Below are 25,796 nucleotides of genomic sequence, written 5' to 3'. Positions count from 1 at the left end.
GTGGACATGCCTCCCTCCTCACTCCCCAACAATTCCCCAGTGCATGTAATAAAGTAAGGGACAAATATAAAAGGGGCATAGGCAGTAGGGTTTGGGTCTGCTTCTAAAGGCACGGCCAAGTGCTCCAGTCCCTCCACATTTGAATAGAGAGAATAACAACATGTATCCACCCCTAGTAAATGAAATGTCAGGAACCATTCTAAGATTTATATAGATAAACTCATTTAATCCTCACAACACTAGGACATGTATGTCTATACATTAAGTTTTACTATTCATCCCCACTTTACAGATGAGAAAACAGGCACAGAGAGGTTAACAGCTTGCCCAAGAGCACAGAGTTAGTAAGATGGGATGCAGGCTTAGGCCATCCTACACTGCAGCAGTGCACACTTACCCACTGGGCACTCTGCCTCTCATGCCCTCATCTCTCTACCAGGCTGGGCAGGGAGAGGTGAGAGAAGCATTTAGTGGCCACCTGCTCTGGACCAGGCACTTGACAAAGACATGTATGCTTCAATCTCAGAACACAGTGAAGGATGAGCCATGATCCTCACGGGTCCACATGAGTAAGCAAGACCAGAGAAGGCTGATTATCTGCCAAGGCCACACAGCCCAAGAAGGGGTGGAGCTGAAATCCAAACCTTGGCCTGAGCTCTGCCCTGCACGTGCTCCCTCTCCAACCCCCATACAGAGCTGAAGAGAACAGAGACCAGGATGAGAAGGCTGGAGAGGGGCACTTAGGTGGTCCTCAGGCCTAGCACCTGATCAGGCTTCCCAGGGGTCCATGGGAATCTCCAGACCTCCTCCCCAACCTTGTGTGGCAGGGGAGGGGAACCAGAGAGGCAGGAGACTAAGTCCTTGAAGGTGGGCCACTCCGCTGCTGCTGGGGCAATAGCCTGAGGCTGGGCCACTGGGGGCTGGAATGATGTTCTATGGGGTCCCCTACCCCCCCATTGGCTGCCAGGGACCAGAGCAGGATGGGGGATGTTTCCGACCCCCTGCGGTCTCCAGCAGCACCTCCTGATCCTTGCACTTGGGTAAAGAGGGATAAGGCCTAGACGGGGGCACCTCCTCCAGAGGATAAGGGCAACAACCAGATGGCCAGGTGGGCAAGGGCTGGAGCACTCAGGGCAGCCCAGGGCCCAGAAAGCCAAGGATGGTGGGGGAGCTGCCAAGGGCACGAGCTGGGATGGAAATGCTGCCTCGCCTTTGACCCAGCCTCTCCCAGCCCCGAGATAGCGTCAAGGATGGTGGGACAGCTCAACTCAGTGGCTCAGGCAGATGTACCATGGGAAAGGGAGCAGATGCGTGATAAGGAGGGCCCAGGAGTTTCACTGGAGTAGGCGCCGCCGGTACCGTGTGGCCAGGAGCACAGCTAGGAGCACCCCAGCCACAGCCACACTGAGCCACGGAGGCCAGGACGAGGTCCTGACCACCAGCAACTCCTCCAACTCTTCCTCCTCCCGGAATCCTGGGGCGGTGTGTGTCCCAGGGCTGTCCCCCAGGTTGGGGGTACTGGGGCCCCCGTGGATCCTAATGGTGTCCTCCGACTTGTACTCATTTTCCTCCGGAGCGTTGTCAGGCCCCGCGCCCAGGGAGTTACTGAGGCTGATGGCAAGGTCTGCGGAGCAGCCCGAGAACGGTTGGCTGTCCATTCTGGATACCAGCCTGCCAGGCTTGCTCAGCTCCAGCTCTGAGCCCCAGCAGTCAGAGCTGCTATCTGGCCAGGGTGAGGTGCCTCCAGTGGCAGTACCTGTGGCTGCTGGAGATGCTGGAGTCTCCTGGGAAAGAAAGGAGGGACTGGAGGGACTGAGGATGGTGGGGGGCAAGCCAGGTTGGGTGGCCCCATTCCCCAAACAGGCCAACCCCTCCGTTCCCAGCCCACAGTGCTGTGAGGCAACCCTCTCTTGGGGACTCAACCCACTGATGGTGCAGGAGGACAGTGGGGGAGGAGGGGACTAAGGCCCTGTAGGAGCATCAGTGGTGAGCTCCTCCAGGGCTGAAAGCTCTACTCACTGGCCTGCCTGTGAGCTCACTCCCACCCCAGGGAGCACTTGGTCATGTGTGGCCCCACCTACTTTGACATTATGCCTGGGCTTGATGGCCATGAAGCAGCCACCGGGTCAGAGGCTGGGCCATGCACCCAAGGGGCCCCATGGACTTGGTTCTTCCAGACAGACAGCAGCAGTAGGGTTAGATGTGCAGGCTCTGAGCAGGCAGCTGTGGAGGCTGCTAGGGTCAGAGATGGATGGGCTGGGACCGCAGTTTGTAAAACCCTGGTCGTGGCGGGGCAGGCCAGATATCCCAGTGGTGAAGAGCAAGGCATCAAGGCAAACAGGCTACCCTGCTCTACCCCTCAATGTTTCCTCACCTGCAAAATAGTATTGATGAGCTTAAAAGGGAGCTGTGAGCTCTAAATGGGTTAATGCATGTGACCAGTGGAGGTGGCCCAGCAAGCCTGACCCTCCTGAAGCATTCACACTTAAGAGTTCTAATGATTATTATTACTCTAAAGGACATGGTGTTAGGTCTGGATGAGCCTAGGTCTCAGCTGTCCCTATGCCCTCAGAAGAAGCCCCGGACCAGCCTAGGCTGGAGACAGAATGGTGACTGGAAAGGGTAAAAGGAAGAGGCCTGGATCACTGCTAGGAGGGGCGAGGACTCACCTCCATGAGTCTGTTGCTGTTCCTGATGGTGGGCCCTGTGTTGTCAAGCAGCTTTCTGGGCACCGTGCACATATGTTTCCTGTCGTCAGGCACCAAGCCAGTAGGTGGCACCATGCCAGAACGCACTGAGTTGATGGGCAATTTGGATGGTGCTAGACTGGTGAGCACATTAGTGGGCATTGCACCAGGGGGCTTCAAGCTGGTGGACAACTTGGAAGGCACTGTGCTGCCAAATGCTGAGTTGGGGGGCACCCCTGCCCCGCTGGAGCCGATGGTACCTTCAGCCTGGTCACCAGCACCTCCTGCAGAGGCCAAGCCAGTGGAGGAGGAGGAGGTGCCAATAGATGGAGCTGACACTGGGGGTCCAGGCAAGCGGCTTTCCCTGGGGGTAGAACGAACCATGGGCTGGAAGGAGACAGTCGGAGACACAGGCCTGTAGGACGATGTGAAACTGGAGACCACACCTGCAGGTGGCAAAACAAAATGAGAGACACAAACCCACCGGAGTGTTATCCTAAAATCACAGTGGCCTTGGGATCAGAGGGCTGGAGAAGGGTCTCTCTGCCCCAGCTCACACCATCCCTATTGCATCCAAGCCTCCCAACCTCCTACCAATGGAGGAGTCTCCACAGTCTCTTTGGTTCCCAGGGCTGAAGGCCCGATGGTTGCAGATAAATCCTTGGTCCTGTCCCTCCTCAATCCTTGACGTGTTCTCTCACAAGAGCAAAATGATCCCTCCCTTTAACAGGGTCTAGGAGCTTGAAAATCATTATTAATTTTCATCTCTGCTTTTTCTTCTCCTGCCTAGGACACCCCCCTTTCCTGTTGTGTCTGCCTCTGCCATCCTCTCCTTAGGCAAGTGGAATCCTGGATGTTTCTCCCACTGCCATCTTTCCTCTCAGCAGGAACAATCCTAGGCCAGGGCAAGAGGAGCAGGATGGCTCTGCTTAGAAGAGCTCACACCAGTCATGTGGCACCAGAGGCCCGGTCAGCCCCCAGTGTGTGCAAATCTTCTAGGAGGCCCAAGGGCTTGAGGTTACAGGGACAAAGCCACCCCTGGGAGGAGAGTCTGAACTGGGGGAAGCAGGAGGGAGCAGGTGGTGATGGTCCATAAAGGCAGCTACATAAGGATTCACCATGGAACTCTTGAGAACACACATGCCTGGCCCTACAGCTGACAAAGGTCAGGAGTGATTCTGATGTCCACCACCCCCCATCCCAAAGCTAACAACACAGAATCTCATGGGACCTGTGTCCATACTCATACTGAAATCAAAGTGCCCTCTGCCTCCCTGGTCCACAGCAGCATTTCTTGAAAAGATGTTCCACAGCAAGCTGACAATGCAAAGTGCAAAAGGATACTTGGGTTAGAGTTTGGTGTGACAGGAGCATGGGACACTAAGGTGGCTTCTCTGAGCTCCTGTGTCTTGTGGCTGTTCCATGGGCACTGTGGGCTGGCTGGGCATCACTGTCACATGGAACACGGTTTGGGAAATAGTGGTGCAGAGATGCCAGCCTGAGAGATCCAAGTAGATAGCACTATGTTCCTGAGATGTCTGATGTGAGGGTCCAGGCCCTTGGCTGATGAAGAACATACTTCTCCTGGGGGCTGAAAAGTTTTAGTGATTCACTGGGAGCTAGAGACCCCTTTAGGGTAGGGCGGTGCTCCCTGCCAACAGCTGGCCCAGCCCTGTACTCTCCTTGCACTGTCCTCCAGGTCCTGGCGGATCCCTACATAGTCCCTTTGGTATAGTGCAGGCATGGCCCTAATTCACTTCCGCCTGTGTCCACGCCCTCTGCAATGTGACCCTGTCAGTCCTCTCATGTAGGGATGGAGTCTATCTTTCTACTCCTTGATGCTGGGCTGGCCTTGTAACTTGCCTTGTCCCACAGAAAGAGGCAGGAGGAAAACTGTGCCAGTTTTGAGCCTATGCTCCAGAAGCCCTCTCTCCCTCTCTCAGAACTCTGCTCAGGTATATGAAATGGGCTTGACTGCTGGAAGGTAAGAGACTCATAGAAGAGAACTGAGGTGCCCCAGACAACAGCCGTAAACAGCTTATATGTACCCTGATGTGTATATAAAAGGGAATTCAGCCCATCTGAGCCAGCCCAAATTGCTGACCCACACAATCATGAGCTAAGTAAATAGTCGTATTTTAAGCTACTAAATTTTGGGATTGTATGTTACAAAGCAAATACTAGCCAATATGCCCTCTGAGGAACTGGGTTGTTCCCTGGGGTGAACTCATTTCCCTGGGGAATACCACCTTTGCCTCCTGACCAAGAAAACCAGAGGGGCAACTCTAACCCTTACCCTCACTGGGAGGTCAGAAAGGCCCTATAACTCCAGGGTCCATGCATACCTGCTGTGTGCGTAGTGCCCAGTTCTGTGTCTTGCTCCTGATGTCCACTGCAGGTCAGAGGGCTGAGGGCCACCGTGTCAGATGAGGGCTGCAGGGGGCCACCCAGCTTCTTGAGGACAGCCCCAGAGCTGGGTGGCTGTGGGGCTTTCTTCGAACTCTGCACGAAGGAATATATGAATAAGGCAGTTGCTTCTCCCAGGAGCTGGCAAAGGGCACCTTATGCTTGGGACGGCTCCTACAGGCCACAGCCCATGCCATGAAGCACAGGACCAAGGAAGCCCTTGCCTCGGCTTTGGTCATTGCCAGGACTTCTATCTGCAGGTGACTTTGAAGCCACCTCATAGAAAATCATCCTATGGGGGGTCCCTATTCATCTGTCTGGCCCTAAAGAAAGGTCCCCATCTTTGGGGCCACTGCACAGACCCCTTTCTTAGGCTTCAAGTCCAAGTGGTATCTCCTGGACACCTCACTGCCCACTCATCCTATCCCAATAGAATCAGTCATCTTAACCCCCAAACTTTACTGGCAATGATTACAGCTCCAACCATCCCCCCCTTTCCCCATCACCTCCTGCTCCCTCACTCTCCCTCATCTGGTCATCCCCTGATCCCTTGACCCAGCTCAACATCTCACATGGACCACTGCAAAGACCTCAGAATTGTGGCCTCCAGCTGGCTGATGACAGAGGGGTGGGGGCTGCCACATAGTGAAGACCTGGTTGGCAGTCTGGGAGCTGGGGCAGATCCATATTGGGGGAGCCCTGGGGTTCTGAGCAGAGATTAGGCATGACTTGTGGGGGACTTCCGGAAGGCTGGGTGAGCAGACGTGGGCAGATGGGAACACAAAAGCAGGAGGCTCAAGGTAGATCATGAGGACGCACCTCTCCCAGGGACTCTGGTGGCTGGGTGTCCTGGACAGGCATAGGGTAACTTGGCTCGTCCTCTCTGTAGCCATTGCTGGGGATGCTGGGGGCCACAGCAGGTGTGGAGGGCCCTGGAACCCCAGCAGGAACTGATGGCCGCTCCAGTGGGGATGGGGGGTGGTTCGGATTCCCTGAAGGACAAAGATATTTTGATGTCAAGGAGGAATTGGGGTGCTCTTAGTGACAAGAGAGGCCTGGGTGCTCCTAGAACTCCAGGTCCATGGCTATCAGTCCCCCACAGCATCAAACTCTATCCTGACGTGGGCAGTACTCCTCAGAGGAGACCAGCTTCACGAAGCAGGAGGCAGGTATCAGAGGGAGAGTGGAGGTGGAGAGGACAAGGAGAGGTAGGAGGAGCAGTGGGGGAAGGGAGAGTGTTGGGGGCACCTCGAAGGCCTCTCACCACCCAGACTGTGTCAGCAGTCACCACTTCTCTGTCCCCAGGCATTCTGGGACACAGTGGCTTTCTTCTCCTCCTCGTGGGTGGCTTTCACCACTAACTGACCCCTGACCTAAAGCTTCCTCCTCAGCCCCTCCCCTTTGCCCCCACCAGCCACGCCTGGCCCTACCACAGCTGTTTTTATCTGGGGGAATCACTGGTAATCTGCACAAATGAAGAGATGAGTTAGAAAGGAAGGAAGGGAGGGAGGAAGGGAGGGGGAGGAAAAGAAAGAAAGGCTGTAAATCTGAGCAGTGTCTCAGGAATTGTCTCTCGTCTGAAATATATATAGGGCTGGTGTGAATTTTCTTTCTGCCTCAGCCCCTGAGACCCTGGCCTCAGCAGACCCCCTCTGAGGACTTGGCCTGGCAGGGAGCATTGAGAGGGCTTTGAGGGATAACTGGGCAGCTGGGGCGGGGGGGAGGCAACTAAGGAGGCTCTAGGGGAAACCAGTGGGAGGGGAAGAGATGAGGGGAAAGGAAGGAGACCATGAGGAAGAAAGAAGAGGCAGTGAAGGGAGGGGGAGAGAAGAGATGAGCAGAGAGAGGGAAGACAAACTGAGGGAGAGTAGACGGGAGGAAATGAGAAAAGCATGGGAGGCAAACGTCACAGCCACAAAAATTAGAGGAGGCTCCATTTGCTGAGCACATGGAAGGTGCCCAGCCCCAGCTAAGCACTCAACATGCCATCATCCCATGGTATCCACTGCAGCCCTACAAGGTAAATGTTGCCATTAGCCCCATTTTACAAAGAAGACTGAGACTTAGGGAATGAAGGGGCTTGGCCAAAGAGTTAATAAAGATTAATAAGTGGCAAAGCAGGGATCTACACTCTGGTTTGTCCACTGCCCAGGAGTGATGGGAGGGAGGGTGAGAGATGAAGACAGCAGGTATGGGGTGAGAGGAGAGGGAGAGTGGAGGCCAGGGAATCAGATAGGAGTTCCAGAAGAAGGGTCAAGGTGGGAGGCTCACGTAGCAGGTTGCTCTGGTAGACTCGGTCCACTTCATCAGCGAGACTAGACAGTTCACAGGCCCTCAGTGCCCCAATGAAGGAAGGCACCCAGCCGTTCCTCCGCCGAAGGCTGTTGAAGAGGTCCCAGAGAGTGCCCTGGTTCCCCCAGCGCTCATAGGAGGCCCGCAGTCGGTCCTGCAAGACACAGCCCCGCCACCAAGCTCAAGCCTGGTAGCCCTGACCCGCTCCCCACTCTGGAGGGGACAGCTGCAGATGGAGGTACCTAGAAAGCTACAAGATGGAAGCAACCATCTGAAACTGAGTCAGAGCCCAGGACAAGGCCAGAGTTTGAGCCCAAGTTTAAAGGCCCAGGAAATAGGCCTTACTGTGTCCCAGGCTCTCTGCTCAGGGCTTTGTGTGAATTATCTTATTTAATGCTATTATTACCCCTACTCTACTGATGAGGAAACTGAGGCTTAGCACATACAAACAAGCAACCAGATAGCAGAAACAAAAACCCACAGAAAACATTTACTGCAGAACTAAATGGCAAGGTATTCCCACAAACACCAAAATACAAGAGGGAGGAGCCAAATCCCACCAGCCACAAACTCACATACCGCCGGTATCTGCATGGAGGAAGCAGAGGGAGGCCTCGGGGTTCAATGTGGGGACAGCTAAAACTGCGAGGGGCCAGGCTCACTTCACTAGGGGCCCACAGCAAGTGCTGAGGGAGCTAGCACAGTCTGGCTCCCAAAGACTCTCAAAGGTGAGCCCCAGGCTCCCTGCCAGGATGGATCCCATGACTAAGAGAATGCAATTGAAACTAAACAGGAACAAGGACAAAAGAGAGAAAGAAAAAGAAGGTTCCGATGAAAGTGGGTGAGGGGTCCCAAGCCCAGAAATCTCAGTGCCATATTTTGGAGCACTATACCAAAACGACACAAGAGGGAGCTCAGTGAGGTTGGAAAGGACACCCTGAGCCACACTTCCTTCTGAAAGTTAGAAAACTGTCAAGGATGGGAAGCAAGATACAGACAACAGAGAAGGAAGGAGTTGGTCCTGGCTTGGGAGAAGCTCTGAATTCCACAGCCCTGCCCCCAGTCCATGCCTGGTTGTCACACCCTGGCTCACCTGGTCACTTGTTGTGAGGCAGGACAGGTAAGGCAGAATCTCCAGAACATGAATATTGCAAAAATTGCCGTGATGGTTGCGGATATACTGATAAGTCTTGTCCTCAGCAAACGTCATCGCTGTCCGGGTTCTGAAGTGGCAGAGGGCTCTGGCCCATGAAGGGTGGATGGACTGAGAGAGAGGAAAAAAGACTGGAAGAAAACAGACCACACATGGCAACAGAGTTGGGAGTGGAGTTGGACAAAAGGCAATTCTCTCTTTCTTTTTCAAATCTTTGGAAATTTTGCTCTTTTCTTTAATCATCGTATTTTACTGCCTAAGTCTCAGAGGCCCTCAATGAATTTGCCTAAAAACAAATTGGTGAATAAAAAAAAAAAAACAGATCTAGAAGACCTAAGGGCCCATTTCTGCCCTGCAGGTTGGTCAGTGTTGGGGAGAGCTCTGGCTCCTGCCCCATCATCCCCAGGTCTGAATGTGCCCCTAGCTTCTGATAGCAAAAGAGCACCATCTAGAAGTGCTGCTCCTTTGGAGTATACTGAGGGGGAAGGGGAGGAGAGGGAGGAGGAGGGGTAGGCGGGAGAGGATGGGGAAGAGGAGAAGGCACCCAATATAATAATAGGATCTATCCTATTCTTATCGTGAAGAAAATGAAGTACCAAGGAATTAAGGGGACTTGCTAGTGAGTAGAAGAGCAAAGAACTGAGGTCTTCAGGATCTGGGATCAGGTTCTTCCCAGAACGTGACTGCAGGCCCACCATTACATTAAAGCTTGCTATACACATTTTTTTAAATTTTTTAAAAATTTATTTATTTTTTTAATTTTTGGCTGTTGTTGGGTCTTCGTTGCTGCACACGGGCTTTCTCTAGTTGCAGCGAGCGGGGGCTACTGTTCGTTGAGGTGCACAGGCTTCTCATTGTGGTGGCTTCTCGTTGCAGAGCATGGGCTCTAGGCGCACGGGCTTCAGTAGTTATAGCACGCGGCTTCAGTAGTTGCGGCTCGCAGGCTCTAGAGCTCAGGCTCAGTAGTTGTGGCACGTGGGCTTAGTTTCTGCGTGGCATGTGGGATCTTTCCGGACTAGGGCTCGAACCCGTGTCCCCTACATTGGCAGGCAGATTCTTAACCACTGCACCACCAGAGAAGCCCTACATACATATTTTTTCGGTAGGAGGCTGAATTCCACTTCTGGGTGTGACCCCAGGCAAGTTGTCAGCCTTTTCCAGGCTTGTCCTCACCCCTAAAATGGCTCAGAGAGGTTGTTTTGATAATACAGTAGTTCAGCCTTATAAGCCTGAAATTTAGAAGTACCCCCAATACAATCAATTGCCGCAGGTTGCTTATGTAGCACTTAACACAATTTTCAATTATAGATCTGTTTGTTTGCTTGTTTCTTATTTGCCTTTCTCATGAGAGACAGCTGCAGGGAATAAGACAGACAAGATCTCTGCCACCATCCAATTTACATTCTACTGGAATGAGACAGATAACAAATCAGAAAACATATACATAAATAAGAATTCCAGACAGTAATAAAGGTTACAGAGAAAATAAAGCAGATGGTGAGACAGAGCCCCTGAAGAAGGGCATCATGCTGCTTGAACTGGGATGGGGAGGGAAGCTTTTCTGAACTGACATTTGAGCTGAACTCGAATGTAAGAAGATCAGTGTTTTGGGCAGAGGGCACAGCAAGTGAGAAGTCCTAAGGTGGAACAAGCTTGGCATGTTTGAAGAATAGAAAGTAGAGTGGAGTTGTCCAGGTTTAGAAAGCTAGGGGGAGGGGCAGAGTTCAAGTCAAGGAGGTTGGGAAGGGCCACTAATGTAGGGCATTATAGGAAGGGACTTTGGGTTTTATTTGGAGTGAAACAGGGAGCCATTGGAGGGCTCTGAGCAGGAAAGGGAGAGGATTTTATTTGATTTGACTTATTTACGTTAAAGACCTCTGTGGTGGTTGTGAGGATCCTGGACTGGGGAGGGGGCAGGATGGAAGCAGGGAGACAAGTCAGGAGGCCACAGCAGGGAATACATGATGGGTATGGCCAGGATGGTAACCATGAAGGTGGCAAGAGGTGGCTGGATTCCTGGTATTTTGTGGATATGGGAGGTGAAGGAGAGAGAAGAATCAAGGCACTAGGTGGGTGGAGGGTGCCACTTAGCAAGCCAGAGAGTCTGGGGGAGAAGCAGTGGTGCAGAGAGGACCCCAGAGTTCCATTTTGAACAAGTGAAGCTTGAGATGCTATTGGATGTCCAAAGGGGTTTTCAGGGAGGGAAGTGGGCAGAGGAGAGGGGCAGGCTGGAGTAGAAACTTGGATGTCAAGCTTGGGTGGGACCTCCAAGAGACAGTGCTGCAGAGTAGAGAGTGCCTAGAAGCTGCTGAGGCCACCAGTCCCCTGCCACATGGGAAATGGAGCAGTAGTCCTGCCTACCTGCAGCCCACCAGCCTCATAGCCACATGCTGCATGACCTGCTTTGCCAACCCCCAGGTGCTACATTCCTGGTGGGGCGAGTACCAGTGACAGAAATCAAGAGGATCAGAGAGGTGGGGTGGGGGTCCTCTGAGCCTTCAGAAGATGAACAAAAAACAACTCTGTGGTGGCGAACAGATCCCTCCTTCCCTCCCATGGGATCCAGGGAAGTACCAGGAGAGAGTCAGGTGATACATTCTTCTGCATCCCAGCCTCAGCCTTTGAGGCAAAGAGTTTGAGGAGTATGGGTGTATGTAATGGTCCAACCAAAAAGAAAGGAAGCCCATATTTGTTCACATTTATTGAGGGCCCACTATAGGCAGGCACATCCTAAGTTTCTTTCATTTAATTCTTGCCACAATCCCAAGAGGACAAGCGATGCCAAGTTGCACAGCTGACCAGTGGCCTAACAGGATTTGAACCCAGGACTTGCTGCCTCATTGCAGCTCACCATACACCTTGCAGGGCTTAGAGACCCCTGCGGCAAGTGAGACTCACACAGCCCCCTGCCTTCAAGCCCCGGAAGGGGCCAAGGCCACTGCCTGGGTGAGGGGGGTTGCTAAGTGAGAGTGTGCCTGGGAAGATGCACTATTTAGTCCCTTCTCTTGCGAGGTATGGAAATCTTTCGGAAACGTCTGAGGACGTTCTAACCCTGCCCTCCACCACAGCCGGGTTCTCACGTCCTTCCAGATGTCCTTCCAGATGTTTTTGAGCCTCCAAACGAAGAATGTCGGTTTTGTTTTTTCCAGTGTTTTCCAGGCACCTCCTTCCGGTCTCAGATAAGATGTGGGGCGGATAGTTCCTGACCGTCGCGTCTAGGAGAGTTCTGACCCGACTGCACCAGAAGCTGAGTTCAGAGCGCTCCACCCTCCCGGAAGGGGCGAGGCCCCACAGTCTCAGCTCCTATTCCTGAATTCCTGGGCCAGACCCAGGTCCGCGGAGGACCGGGAGGCTGTTCTGAACAGGTGTCACCACCGAAAACAGCCAAAACCCAAGGGAGGGCGGCAGTCCGCGACCCCCAAAAGCGCGGCCGCCGGAGATTGGCGCACCCGGGCTAGGCCTCGCCTGGGAGTCACCCTGGGCCTGTGGGCAACTGGAGGAGCTCAGTAGCCAGCGCCCTTCTCCTTCCGGCCCAACCTCCCCTCCAGCCCGAGCAGGCGCCAGCGCCACCCACCTCTCGAGCCCCCGGTGCTGGATGCGGTGCACGGAGCTCTCGCTGCCCCGAACACCCTGTGCGTTAGTACCTGCTCTTCCCAGCTCCCCCGCGCCCCAAGCCCCGTGCACCCCGGCGGACTCCTAGTCCCACTCGGCTCCTGCGCCGCGTACCACCTCCCCGAAAGGCATCTGTGCGCCCTGCGTCCAGAGGACCGAGCTCCCAAGGTGGTGATCTTACCTTGGGTAGCCACGACCTGGCGACCTGCCTCCAGTCGCGGACAGCCGGGAACCCTCCCCTGCAGGGAGGGAAGGGCGGGAGGTAGGGCCGCGCGGCCATTGGGCAGACAGCGGGGGCGGGCACTTGGCCTTGGTTTGCGGGGCCCCGAGGCTCTGGACGCGCGCTCGGGACAGACCTGGGTTCCTACTGCGTGCGCGAAAGTGCAGATGATCTTTCCTTCTTCGTCTTGAGCAACTTCCAGGGGAAGCCCAGGGTCTGACTAGAAACCAAGTAGAAACCGTGGTGGGCTCGATCCCGACGCTTCCCACGCGAAGCTACCCCCTCCTTCCGCCGAGTAATTTGAGGGGTGAGGGTCTTTATGTAGTTCGCTCCTGGACGCCCAGGGCCTAAGCACACAGTCAGTGTTCAATAAACGTCCGGTGTCACGCAGAGTTCACAAGGGTATGAGTGCCCAGCCAGGCGACACTCACTCTGGACCTGAGGAGGCAGGATCGGGGCATGTAGCTGTATGCAGGGCAGGGGCGCCAAGGTTGGCTCGCCCGGCTCGCAGGGTGTGGGCCTTGAGTGCTGCGTGGGAAAGGCCTCTCCGATCAATTATTTAGGGCGGTACCTCACGGCAGTGCTCGCCTACCACCTCGCCTTTCCTCTGCTGGGCCAGAGGCCAGCAATTATTGAGTGCCCACTGTGTTCCAGGTACGGACTTAAAGTCTTATACCTTAGGGCCCATTAAATATCCGCAAAATAACCAGGTAGAGGTTTATTTTTTCCAATTTTAAAGAAAGATTAAACGATTTGGAAAAAAAAAAGATTTGGAAAAACGTTTGGCAGTTCTTAAGTTAAACATATGCCAACCCTATCACCCAGCAACCACTCCTAGTTGACCTACGAGTCCACCTGGAAACATACACAATAGATAATGTTCATAGTGGCTGTACTGACAATAGGCAAACTCTGGAAACAACCCAAATGTCCATCAATAGAATGGAGAGACAAACTGTGGTATACACAGAAGTGAAAAACAACAAAGGCGAAAAACTATCGATACAACATGCATGAATCTTACCAGGATGAATGGGCACCATGGCTAAACAAGCCCAGCACAAAAAGTACATGCTGTCTGTTCCCAGCCACAAGGTACAATAAGGTTCAAAAATAGGCAAAACTCATCTACATAAACAGAAATCATATCACTGGTTACCTCTGGGGAATGTTGAGGAGCGGGTACAAAAGAGCCTTCTGGAGTGATGGAAATGTTCAATATCTTGATGTGAGTGGTGGGTACCTGGGCTTGAACATATGTAAAAATACATCATCTGTACACTTAAGATTGTTACGCTTTATAGGGACTTCCCTGGTGGTCCAGTGGTGAAGACTTTGCCTTCCAATGCAGGGGGTGCAGGTTCGATCCCCGGTCGGGGAGCTAAGATCCCACGTGCCTCGTGGCCAAAAGAAGGCCAAAACATAGAACAGAAGCAACGTTGTGACAAGTTCAATAAAGACTTAAAAAAAAAAAAAAGTCACATCAAAAAAAATTCTTTTAAAAAAAGGGTTGTTACACTTTATACTGCAACTTTGAAAAGAAAGACAGGGCTTCCCTAGTGGTGCAGTGGTTAAGAATCTGCCTGCCAGTGCAGGGGATGGGTTTGAGCCCTGGTCCTGAAAGATCCCACATGCCACGGAGCAACTAAGCCCCTGTACCACAACTACTGAGCCTGCACTCTAGAACCCACGAGCCACAACTACTGAACCCCCATACCACAACTATTGAAGCCCACGCACCTAGATCCCATGCTCCGCAACAAGAGAAGCCACCGCAATGAGAAACCTGGGCACCTCAACGAAGAGTAGCCCCCGCTTGCCGCAACTAGAGAAAGCCAGTGTGCGGCAACGAAGACCCAACACAGCCCAAAATAAATAAATAAATAAATAATTTTTAAAAAACAATTAAAAATTTTTAAAATGTTAAAAACTAAAAAAAAAAAGACAGACAACTGAGGGCTAAGAGGTTTGGCTGAGATCACTTGCAAATGCCTGAGCAACATACCTGTCTCCAAAATCAGTGGTGCCAAACAGAATCGTAGAAAGATGCCTGAACACCATTCAAATGAGATTGTATTACTTTATGTACTAACCCTGTGGATATTCACAACATTCAGCATTTACAAAATGTTGTTAACATCACACCTGAACTCAACTGTGATAAAGCCAGCTCAGCCAAGACAGGGTGAATGTTGATTAGTTTGAGAATTTACTCCTGCTTGCTACCCACCCCAAATTCAGTGACCTCATATCTAATTCTTGCAGGAAGACCATTGGGAGTATGGTGACTGACTTCCAAATGCAGTTGTCACCCCCTATCTTTGCTGGACCTTGCAGGGCTTTAAAAAATACAGCTTCCTGAAAAACAAAATGAGATACTGACTTACTGCATTTGGGCTGATCTAACAAAAATACCATAGGTTGGGTGGCTTATACAACAAACATTTATTTCTCAGTTCTGGAGGCTGGGAAGTCCAAGATCAAGGTGCCAACAGATTAGGCGTTTGGTAAGGGCTGTCTTCCTTGTTCACAGACTCAGTCTTCTCACTGTGTCCTCAGAAGGCAGAAGGAACAAAGGAGCTCGCTTAAAAAAGCACTAATTCTAGGGACTTCCCTGGTGGCGCAGTCGTTAAGAATCTGCCTGCCAGAGATAAACCCACACACATATGGTCACCGCATCTTTGATAAAGGAGGCAAGAATATACAATGGAGAAAAGGCAGCCTCTTCAATAAGTGGTGCTGGGAAAACTGGACAGCTACATGTTAAAGAATGAAATTAGAACACTCCCTAACACCATACACAAAAATAAACTCAAAATGGACTAAAGATCTAAATGTAAGGCCAGACACTATAAAACTCTTAGAGGAAAACATAGGCAGAACACTCCATGACATAAATCACAGAAAGATCCTTTTAGACCCACCTCCTAGAGAAATGGAAATAAAAACAAAAATAAATAAATGGGACCTAATGAAACTTAAAAGCTTTTGCACAGCAAAACAAACCATAAACAAGACGAAAAGACAACCCTCAGAATGGGAGAAAACATTTCCAAATGAAGCAACTGACAAAGGATTAATCTCCAAAATACACAAGCAGCTCATGCAGCTCAATATCAAAAAAACAAACAGGGCTTCCCTGGTGGAGCAGTGGTAAAGAATTCGCCTGCCAATGTAGGGGACACGGGTTTGAGCCCTGGTCCGGGAAGATCCCACATGCCGCAGAGCAACTAAGCCCATGCAACACAACTACTGAGCCTGCGCTCTAGAGCCCGCGAGCCACAACAACTGAGCCCACGTACCACAACTACTGAAGCCCGCGTGCCTAGAGCCCGTGCTCTGCAACAAGAGAAGCCACGACAATCAGAAGTCCATGCACTGCAAGGAAGAGTAGCCCCCACTCGCCGCAACTAGATTTCCCACGCACAGCAACAAAGACCCAACACAGCCAATAAATAAATAACTATATATTTTTTAAGAACCCAATGCAAAAATGGGCAGAAGACCTAAACAGACATTTCTCCAAAGAAGGTACACAGATTGCCAACAAACATATGAAACGATGCTCAACATCACTAATCATTAGAGAAATGCAAATCAAAATTACAATGAGGTATCACCTCACACCAATTAGAATGGCCATCATCAAAAAATCTACAAACAATAAATGCTGGAGAGGGTGTGGAGAAAAGGGAACCCTCCTTCACTGCTGGTGGGAATGTAAATTGATACAGCCACTCTGGAGAACAGTATGGAGGTTCCTCAAAAAACTAAAAGTAGAACTACCATACGACCCAACAATCCCAGTACTGGGCATATACCCTGAGAAAACCATAATTCAAAAAGAGTCATGTACCACAATGTTCACTGCAGCTCTATTTACAATAGCCAGGACATGGAAGCAACCTAAGTGTCCATCAACAGATTAATGGATAAAGAAGATGTGGCACATATATACAATGGAATATTACTTAGCCATAAAAAGAAACGAAATTGAGTTATTTATAGTGAGGGGGATGGACCTAGAGACTGTCATACAGAGAGCAGTAAGTCAGAAAGAGAAAAAAAATACCGTATGTTAGCACATATATTTGGAATCTAAAAAAAAAAAAAAAAGGTTCCGAAGAACCTAGGGACAGAACAGGAGTAAAGATGCAGACATAGAGAATGGACTTGAGGACACAGGGAGGAGGAAGGGTAAGCTGGGTCGAAGTGAGAGAGTGGCATGGACATATATACACTACTAAATGTAAAATAGCTAGTGGGAAGCAGCCGCATAGCACAGGAAGATCAGCTCGGTGCTCTGTGTCCACCTAGAGGGGTGGGATAGAGAGGGTGGGAGGGAGATGCAAGAGGGAGGAGATATGGGGATATATGTATACGTATAGCTGATTCACTTTTTTATACAGCAGAAACTAACACACCATTGTAAAGCAACTATACTCCAATAAGGATGTTTAGAAAAAAAGAATCCACCTGCCAATGCAGGGGACATGGGTTCGAGCCCTGGTCCGGGAAGATCCTACATGCTGTGGAGGAACTAAGCCTGTGAGCCACAACTACTGAGCCCACATGCCACAACTACTGAAGCCCGCGTGCCTAGAGCCCGTGCTCCACAACAAGAGAAGCCACCGTAGTGAGAAGCCCATGCACGGCAATAAAGAGTAGCCCCCACTCGCTGCAACTAGAGAATGTCCACGCACAGCAATGAAGACCCAGTGCAGTCAAAAGTAAGGAGAAAAACCATATGATCATCTCAATAGATGCAGAAAAAACTTCTGACAAAATTCAACACCCATTTATGATAAAAACTCTCCAGAAAGTGGGCATAGAGGGAACCTACCTCAACATGATAAAGGCTGTATATGACAAACCCACAGCAAACATCATTCTCAACGGTGAAAAACTGAAGGCATTTCATCTAAGATCAAGAACAAGACAAGGATGTCCACTCTCAACACTATTATTCAACATAGTTTTGGAAGTCCTAGCCATGGCAATCAGAGAAGAAAAAGAAGTAAAAGGAATACAAATTGGAAAAGAAGAAGTAAAACTGTCACTGTTTGCAGATGACATGATACTATACATAGAGAATCCTAAAGATGCCACCAGAAAACTACTAGAGCTAATCAATGAATTTGGTAACGTTGCAGGATACAAAATTAATGCACAGAAATCTCTTGCATTCCTATATACTAATGATGAAAATTCTGAAAGAGAAATTAAGGAAACACTCCCATTTACCACTGCAATAAAAAGAATAAAATACCTAGGAATAAACCTACCTAGGGAGACAAAACACCTGTATGCAGAAAACTATAAGACACTGATGAAAGAAATTAAAGATGATACCAACAGATGGAGAGATATGCCATGTTCTTGGATTGGAAGAATCAATATTGTGAAAATGACTACATTACCCAAAGCAATCTAAAGATTCAATGCAATCCCTATCAAATTACCAATGGCACTTTTTACAGAACTAGAACAAAAAATCTTAAAATTTGTATGGAGACACGAAAGACCCCGAATAGCCAAAGCAGCCTTGAGGGAAAAAAGCAGAGCTGGAGGAATCAGACTCCCTGACTTCAGACTATGCTACAAAGCGACAGTAATCAAGACAATATGGTACTGGCACAAAAACAGAAATATAGATCAATGGAACAAGATAGAAAGCCCAGAGATAAACCCACGCACCTATGGTCAACTAATCCATGACAAAGGAGGCAAGGATATACAATGGAGAAAAGACAGTCCCTTCAATAAGTGGTGCTGGGAAAACTGGGCAGCTACATGTAAAAGAACGAAATTAGAACACTCCCAAACACCATGCACAAAAATAAACTCAAAATGGATTAAAGACCTAAATTTAAGACCAGACACTATAAAACTCTTAAAGGAAAACATAGGAAGAACACTCTTTGACATAAATCACAGCAAGATCTTTTTTGATCCACCTCCTACAGTAATGGAAAGAAATACAAAAATAAACAAATGAGACCTAATGAAACTTAAAAGCTTTTGCACAGCAAAGCAAACCATAAACAAGAGGAAAAGACAACCCTCAGAATGGGAGAAAATATTTGCAAATGAATCAACGGACAAAGGATTAATCTCCAAAATATATAAACAGCTCATGCAGCTCAATATTAAAAAAACAAACAACCCAATCCAAAAATGGGCAGAAGACCTAAATAGACATTTCTCCAAAGAAGACATACAGATGGCCAAGAAGCACATGAAAAGCTGATCAACATCACTAATTATTAGAGAAATGCAAATCAAAACTACAATGAGGTATCACTTTACAGCAATTAGAATGGGCATCATCAGAAAATCTACAAACAACAAATGCTGGAGAGGGTGTGGAGAAAAGGGAACCCTCTTGCACTGTTGGTGGGAATGTAAGTTGATACAGCCACTATGGAGAACAGTATGGAGGTTCCTTAAAGAACTAAAAATAGAATTACCATACGACCCAGCAATCCCACTCCTGGACATATGCCCAGAGAAAACCATAATTCAAAAATACACATGCACCCCAAGGTTCACTGCAGCACTATTTACAATAGTCAGGTCATGGAAGCAACCTAAATGCCCATCGACAGATGACTGGATAAAGAAGATGTGGTACATATATACAGTGGAATATTACTCAGCCATAAAAAGGAACGAAATTGGGTCATTTGTAGAGAGGTGGATGGATCTAGAGACTGTCATACAGAGTGAAGTAAGTCAGAAAGAGAAAACAAATATCGTATATTAACGCATATATGTGGAACCTAGAAAAATGGTACCGATGAACTGGTTTGCAGGGCAGAAATTGAGACACAGATGTAGAGAACAAATGTATGGACACCATGGGGGGAAAGCAGCGGGGGGGTGGGGAGGCAGTGGTGTGATGAACTGGGAGATTGGGATTGACATCTATACACTGATGTGTATAAAATGGATGACTAATAAGAACCTGCTGTATAAAAAAATAAAATTTTTTTAGAAAGCACTAATTCTATTCATTAGGGCTTCACCCTTATGATCTAATCACCTCCCAAAGACCCCACCTTCAAATACCATCACATTGGAGATTAGTTTTCAATATATGAATGGGGGGTGGAGTGGACAAAAACATTCAGTCTACAGCAAATATCAACCAGCTATTACAGAACAAACAAAATGAGGTGTCAGCAAGGATATGGAGAAATTCGAACCTTTATACATTTCTGGTGGGAATGTGAAATGGTGCAGCTGCTATGGAAAACAGTATGGCAGTTCCTCAAAAAAGTAAAAATAGGCGGGGCAGGCCGGAGCGTGTCGGGAGTGGGCCCCGAGGCCCGAGCCGCGGGACCCGAGCGAAGGCCGGGCCGAGGTAGCAGGGCCCAGCCTAGCCGCCCTAGCCGCCACCATGGGCATCAAATTTTTAGAAGTTATCAAACCTTTCTGTGCAGTTCTACCACAAATTCAGAAACCTGAAAGGAAAATCAAGTTTGGAGAGAAGGTACTACGGACTGCTATAACTCTCTTCATCTTCTTAGTATGTTGTCAGATATCACTATTTGGAATCATGTCTTCAGATTCTGCAGATCCTTTCTACTGGATGAGAGTTATTCTTGCATCCCACAGAGGAATGTTAATGGAATTGGGTATCTCCCCAATTGTAACATCTGGTTTGATTATGCAGTTGTTAGCTGGAGCCAAAATCATTGAAGTTGGAGATACACCCAAAGATAGAGCCCTATTCAATGGAGCCCAGAAACTATTTGGTATGATCATTACCATTGGGCAAGCCATTGTGTATGTCATGACGGGCATGTATGGGGATCCCGCTGAAATGGGTTCTGGAATCTGTCTCCTTATCATCATTCAGTTGTTTGTTGCTGGTTTGATTGTGCTGCTGTTAGATGAGCTGCTACAGAAGGGTTACAGCTTGGTGTCTGGGATTTCCCTCTTTATTGCCACCAACATCTGAGAAACCATTGTCTGGAAGGCCATTAGTCCCACTACCATTAACACTGGCAGAGGTACTGAGTTTGAGGGTGCAGTCATAGCTCTCTTTCAATTACTGGCCACCAGGACAAAGTTCGAGCTCTAAGGGAGGCTTTCTATCGTCAGAATTTACCCAGTCTCATGAACCTCATTGCTACAGTTTTCGTGTTTGCTGTTGTTATATATTTTCAGGGATTTTGTGTGGACCTGTCCATTAAGTCGGCCCAGTACCAAGGGCAGTACAGCAGCTACCCCATCAAGCTCTTCTACACCTCTAACATCCCCATCACCCTGCAGTCGGCCCTGGTGTCCAACCTGTATGTTATTTCCCAGATGCTGTCAGTTCGATTTAGTGGCAACTTAGTAAATTTACTAGGACAGTGGGCTGATGTCAGTGAGGGAGGACCTGCTCATTCTTACCCAGTGGGGGGCCTCTGTTACTACCTTTCTCCTCCTGAGTCCATGGGCACCATATTTGAGGATCCTGTCCATGGGGTTGTTTGTATCATCTTCATGTTGGGATCATGTGCATTCTTTTCTAAGATGTGGATAGAGGTGTCTGGTTCCTCAGCCAAAGATGTAGCTAAACAGCTTAAAGAACAGCAAATGGTAATGAGGGGCCACAGGGCTACCTCTATGGTTCATGAGCTTAATAGGTACATGCCCACGGTGGCTGCATTTGGGGGCTTGTGCATCGGCACCCTGTCGGTGTTGGCCGACTTCCTTGGGGCCATAGGCTCGGGCACTGGAATTTACAGTCACTATTATTGATCAGTATTTTGAAATATTTGTTAAGGAACAGGATGAAGTTGGCGGGATGGGTGCTTTGTTTATCTTTTTGTGTGTGTGAAAGGGAAAATATTTTGACACATTGTTTTTGTCGGATAATGCTGGTTCCCCTTTTCTTCTCTCACAGTTTGTTTTCAAGTGCTGACGGTCTCATTCCTGAAATGGGCACGGAGCTAAGCCTGTGTGCAACGTTAGTGCCAGCTGCCTTAACGCTGAAGTTTACATTGTTCATTTAAAAACCTACATGCAGTGTTGCCTGTGACTCTGGAAACCAATGCACCCGCCTTGCCATGTTCAGTTGTTACGGTGAGATGGTGATGTGGATCAGTTTTGCACACAACATTCAAGACGCTCAATATTCCCCACACTTGTTTAAAAATAAATGTAGCTCAAACTGCCACTTTACAGTATTTTTGAGCTTATTTAATGAGTTCTGGATCACATATCTAATCTATATTTTAGATATAATTAATTACTTTTTATACTTTTTTAACTCATAGTAGCCACGTTCCCACCCTCCCCCATTTTATTTGTTCCTCCTCAAAGCAGCCACTTAGCCCAGATGGGCAGAATCAAGCTTTCAGAGTCACATCTGTCACCAGAAACAACTGCTTAAAATTACTCTGCCTGTTTTCCATTCCCCTTTCCTCCCAGGGACAGCACAGTCAGTGCTGTTTTACTGTATTGACTATGCCTTAGAATTCCAACACATCACTTGAGAATACTTTTCAAGATACTATGCCCCAATTTTTTTTTTTTAATCCCTAAAGCAAAGATCTAATTCTCAAGCAATGTCTATAGTTCAGTGGGTGTGAACAATGAGTAATTCATGCTAGGAATCTGTGTATGTTGTCGTACTTTATAGCAGCAACATGAGTGTAAACAGTAGACAATAAAATTTTATTTAATAAAAAAAATAAAAATTTAAAAATTTTTTAGAAAGTAAAAACAGAATTACATTATGATCCAGGAATTCCACTTCTAGATATACACCCAAAGAAATGAAAGCAGGGACTCAAACAGTACACCCATGTCCATAGCAGCATTATTCACAATAGCCACAAGGGAGAAGCAACCCAAATGTCTATTGATGGATGAATGGATAGAACAAAATATAGTGTATACATACAATGGAATATTATTTAGCCTTAAAAAGGATGAAAATTCTAACATATGCTATAACATGGATGAACTTTGACAGCATTATACTAAGGGAAATAAGCCAGTCTCAAAAAGGATAACTGTATGACTCCACTTACATAAGGGATCTAGAGTAGTCAAATTCACAGAGTAGAAAGTAGAATGGTGATTGCCAGGGACTTGAGGCAATGGAGAATGGAGAGTTAGTGTCTAATGGGTAGAGAGTTTCAGCTGGGGAAGAGGAAGAAGTTCTGGAATGGATGATGGCGATGAATGCACAATGTAAATGTACTTAATGCCACAGAAGTTCACAATTAAAACTGGTTAAGGGCCTCCCTGGTGGCGCAGTGGTTGAGAGTCCGCCTGCCGATGCAGGGGATACGGGTTCGTGCCCCGGTCTGGGAGGATCCCATATGCCGCGGAGCGGCTGGGCCCGTGAGCCATGGCCGCTGAGCCTGCGCGTCCGGAGCCTGTGCTCCGCAACGGGAGAGGCCACAACAGTGAGAGGCCCGCATACCGCAAAAAGAAAAAAAAGAAAAAAAAAACTGGTTAAAATGGTAAATTTTACATTATGTATATTTTGCCACAATAAAAATCCAGGTCTAGGTAGTTTCCTGCCACCTTTTTCAGGGAACCAAAGGAGGGCACAACATCACATCTATGGTATTCTTGCTAAAACTCATAATCTGAGGAAACCCAAAATAAGGAACATTCAACAGCTGTCCTACACAATACCGTAGCCACTTGCCACATATAGCTATTTTAATTAAAATTAAATAAAATGTAAAATTCAGTTCCTCAGCCCCACTAGCCACATTTCAAATGCTATTTTCATGTGGCTAATGACTATCATATTGGACAGCATAGATATAGAGTATTTCTATCATCACAGAAAGTTCTATTGGCCAGTTTTTTTTTAAGTTGTCTTGGACAGCATTGATCTATAGAATAACTCTCCAAAAATGTGAAGGACATGAAAGACAAGGAAAGACTGAGGAACTGCTCCAGATTAAAGGAGAATAAAGAAACATAACAACTAAAAGCAATGTGGGATTCTGGGTTGGACCCTGAAACTGAAAAAGGACATCAGTGGGACAAATGATGAAATCTTACTAAGGCCTTTGGATTAGTTAATATTCTATTACGGTTAATTTTCTGGTTTGGGTCATTGTACTGTGGTTACGTAAGATGTAAACATTTGTATTATTTTTGCAACTGTTTCATAAGTCTGAAATTATTTGAAAATGAAAATTTTTAAGTGAAATAAAATTTTAAAATCATCTTTTGACTCTATCCAGCTATTATCTTTCACTGTTGATTGCATCCCACCCTATTTCATGAATAAAATTTATTGATCATTGTCCATTTATTAGGGGAAAGGCAAGTCCAGAGAGTGATCTATACCACAGGTCGCCCCCCGCTCCACTGAGGTCCTAGGAGGCCCCCTCGCCAGTAAAGTTCATCCCCAGGCAGGTGGCCCATGTCTCCAGACCAGTGCTCCAAGGAAGGCTGTGGCTCACATGCTATGACTCAGCAACCACCAGCTCATGTTTCCTCCCAGAGACCAAAGTCAGCCCCAAAGATAGTGCCAGAGGGCCCCAAAAAGGTACATGTTCAAACGTCTAAGTTCCTTCAGGGGACTCTCCAAACTGAAAAACAAAATACAATCCCTGCCTTTACAACCTCATTTCAAGTAAGTTTTAAAATTGTTATTCTTTATTTTTTCACACTGTCAACTTTATTATGAAAAATTAATACATGCTTATAAAGTTAGTATGGGGAAAAACAGAAATGTTTGAGGAAGAAAACCAAAATTCATACTTATGATCCACCACCCAGAAAAAACTACTGGTAACACTCTGGTGTCTTTTCTTCTAGTATTTTCTCTTCTACAGTGCCGGATCTCTGAGTCCTCTGGCTTTCTGGAATCACCCTTGCCTCGCCCAGCCACATGGGAAGGACATAAAAGGGTCTGGTCTGGTATGAGTCCACCTTACTTCTCAGGGGTCTCAGGAGAAGGAAGGGACTTGGTCTGTGTCAGCTCATGGGTCCGATCCCTGCTGCAGCCAGCGCCTCTGGGGCTATCCAGCCCCCTATGGTCAGTGTGGCCTCACCAACCTCAGGACATTGTGTTACTCATCACCTGCCACTCGGGGGCTGCCATCCTGCCCTTCCTTTCTGAGAACTACTGACATAAGTTGCGTGGCAACAGACATTTACTTGCAGTTTGGGGAAAAAACAAGGAAATGAGTGCATGGGTAGGACATGCCTTCAAAGTTAGATATTGGAGTTCCTAAAATTCACACACCTCCCCCAACGCAGAAGGCCATTCCCTGGCCACATTCCTCCAAGACCCCAGCTTCCTGCCACACTTAGCGGTGCCTGACTTGCTTTCAGGCCCTCTTGCTGTCTCTTTTCCTAGGGCCCCTCCCCCAGGATCTGGAGCTCAGTGCAGAAAACAGAAATCACTGTAGGTATTATGTGCACCAAAGGTTTTTGTTTCTTGAAGCATGATTTACATTTCGTGAAATACATCCATCTTAAATTGATTACTTTTTATCCAAGTAAATACCTGTGTAACCAGCCCCTAGATCAAGATCTAGGATATTTCCATCTCCCCAGAAAGTTCCCTTGTACTCCTTTTTCAGTCTCCATCCTCAGTCACTATTCTGATTCCATCACCATAGTTTAGTTTTGCCTGTTCTTGAATTTAATATAAATGGAATCATATAAAACATACTGTTTTGTCTCTGGCATCTTTTACACAACATTTTTGACATCCATCTGCATTGTTCCATGTGTCAGGAATTTCTCTTTCATTGCTGAGCAGTATTCCATTATATGAATATATCACAATTTGTTTATTCTACTTTTAGTGGAATATTCAGCCTTTTCTGGGTTTAGGCTATTAGGAATAAAGCTGATATGAACATTCACATATAAGTCTTTTTGTGGAGTTATGCATGCATTTAAAAATTGGTGGACAAGAGAGCAGGGTATGTTTAGCTTTATTAAAAGCTTCCAACCAATTCTCCAAAGTGGTTGCACCACTTTAAACTACCACCAGCAAGTGTATCAATGGATCCAGGTTCTCCAGCACAGTCCTCTTCTTCATCAACACTTGACATAGTCAGTTTTTTCACAGGAAGGAATTTCATACAGGGAATTAGTTGGTGCAAAATGGTGAGGGGGAATGGAGGAGCAGGAGTCAGAAGGCTGCCACTGGAGTAACTGAGTTCGACAGCACATGACCATAACCATGGTCAGAACTGAGGAGGCCACTGCTGCCACCCTCAGCTCCACATGGCTCTGTTGATGTTGATGTCGATCTGGTTGATGCAGGAATATGCTGAGTCTGGCTCTAGACCCTTGCATCTCTGTGTCCTTGCTGTCAGCATAAGTGACAGCAGGAAGATGGCCTCTGCCCCCCACCCCCAATCTCTGGTGGGGCATCTAATTGTCATACCTTAATATTCGTAACTTTAGCTGCAAAAGAATCCAGGAGGGACTTCCC

General features: G+C 48.0%; 1 protein-coding gene and 1 pseudogene across 4 annotated transcripts; one reads left to right on the top strand and one right to left on the bottom strand.

Annotated features, from left to right (window-relative positions):
• Nucleotides 1-197: 197 nt before the first annotated feature.
• Nucleotides 198-12,409, bottom strand: MAVS (mitochondrial antiviral signaling protein). 4 transcript variants are annotated; one of them, XM_060079134.1, is made up of 7 exons: nt 12,332-12,409; nt 8,479-8,669; nt 7,365-7,539; nt 5,913-6,085; nt 5,033-5,189; nt 2,670-3,133; nt 198-1,784 (listed from the first exon to the last, which is right to left on the bottom strand). In XM_060079134.1, exons 2-7 carry the CDS (start codon nt 8,593-8,595, stop codon nt 1,335-1,337), a joined length of 1,536 nt encoding a protein of 511 aa, XP_059935117.1. In that variant the 5' UTR covers nt 8,596-8,669; nt 12,332-12,409; the 3' UTR covers nt 198-1,334. The 4 variants fall into 4 exon arrangements, with proteins under 4 accessions (XP_059935117.1, XP_059935118.1, XP_059935119.1 ...); XM_060079135.1 differs by having other exon boundaries at nt 8,479-8,649; XM_060079136.1 differs by lacking the exon at nt 12,332-12,409 and adding an exon at nt 11,619-11,762 and having other exon boundaries at nt 8,479-8,649.
• A 7,363-nt stretch (nt 12,410-19,772) lies between these two features.
• Nucleotides 19,773-21,124, top strand: LOC132476209 (protein transport protein Sec61 subunit alpha-like; annotated as a pseudogene).
• Nucleotides 21,125-25,796: the final 4,672 nt, after the last annotated feature.

The sequence above is a fragment of the Mesoplodon densirostris genome, chromosome 16, assembly GCF_025265405.1.
Source record: "Mesoplodon densirostris isolate mMesDen1 chromosome 16, mMesDen1 primary haplotype, whole genome shotgun sequence".
NCBI classification, from domain to species: domain Eukaryota; kingdom Metazoa; phylum Chordata; class Mammalia; order Artiodactyla; family Ziphiidae; genus Mesoplodon; species Mesoplodon densirostris.
Note: the sequence above shows the minus strand (reverse complement) of the source record. Positions and strands in the feature narration are given on the sequence as shown.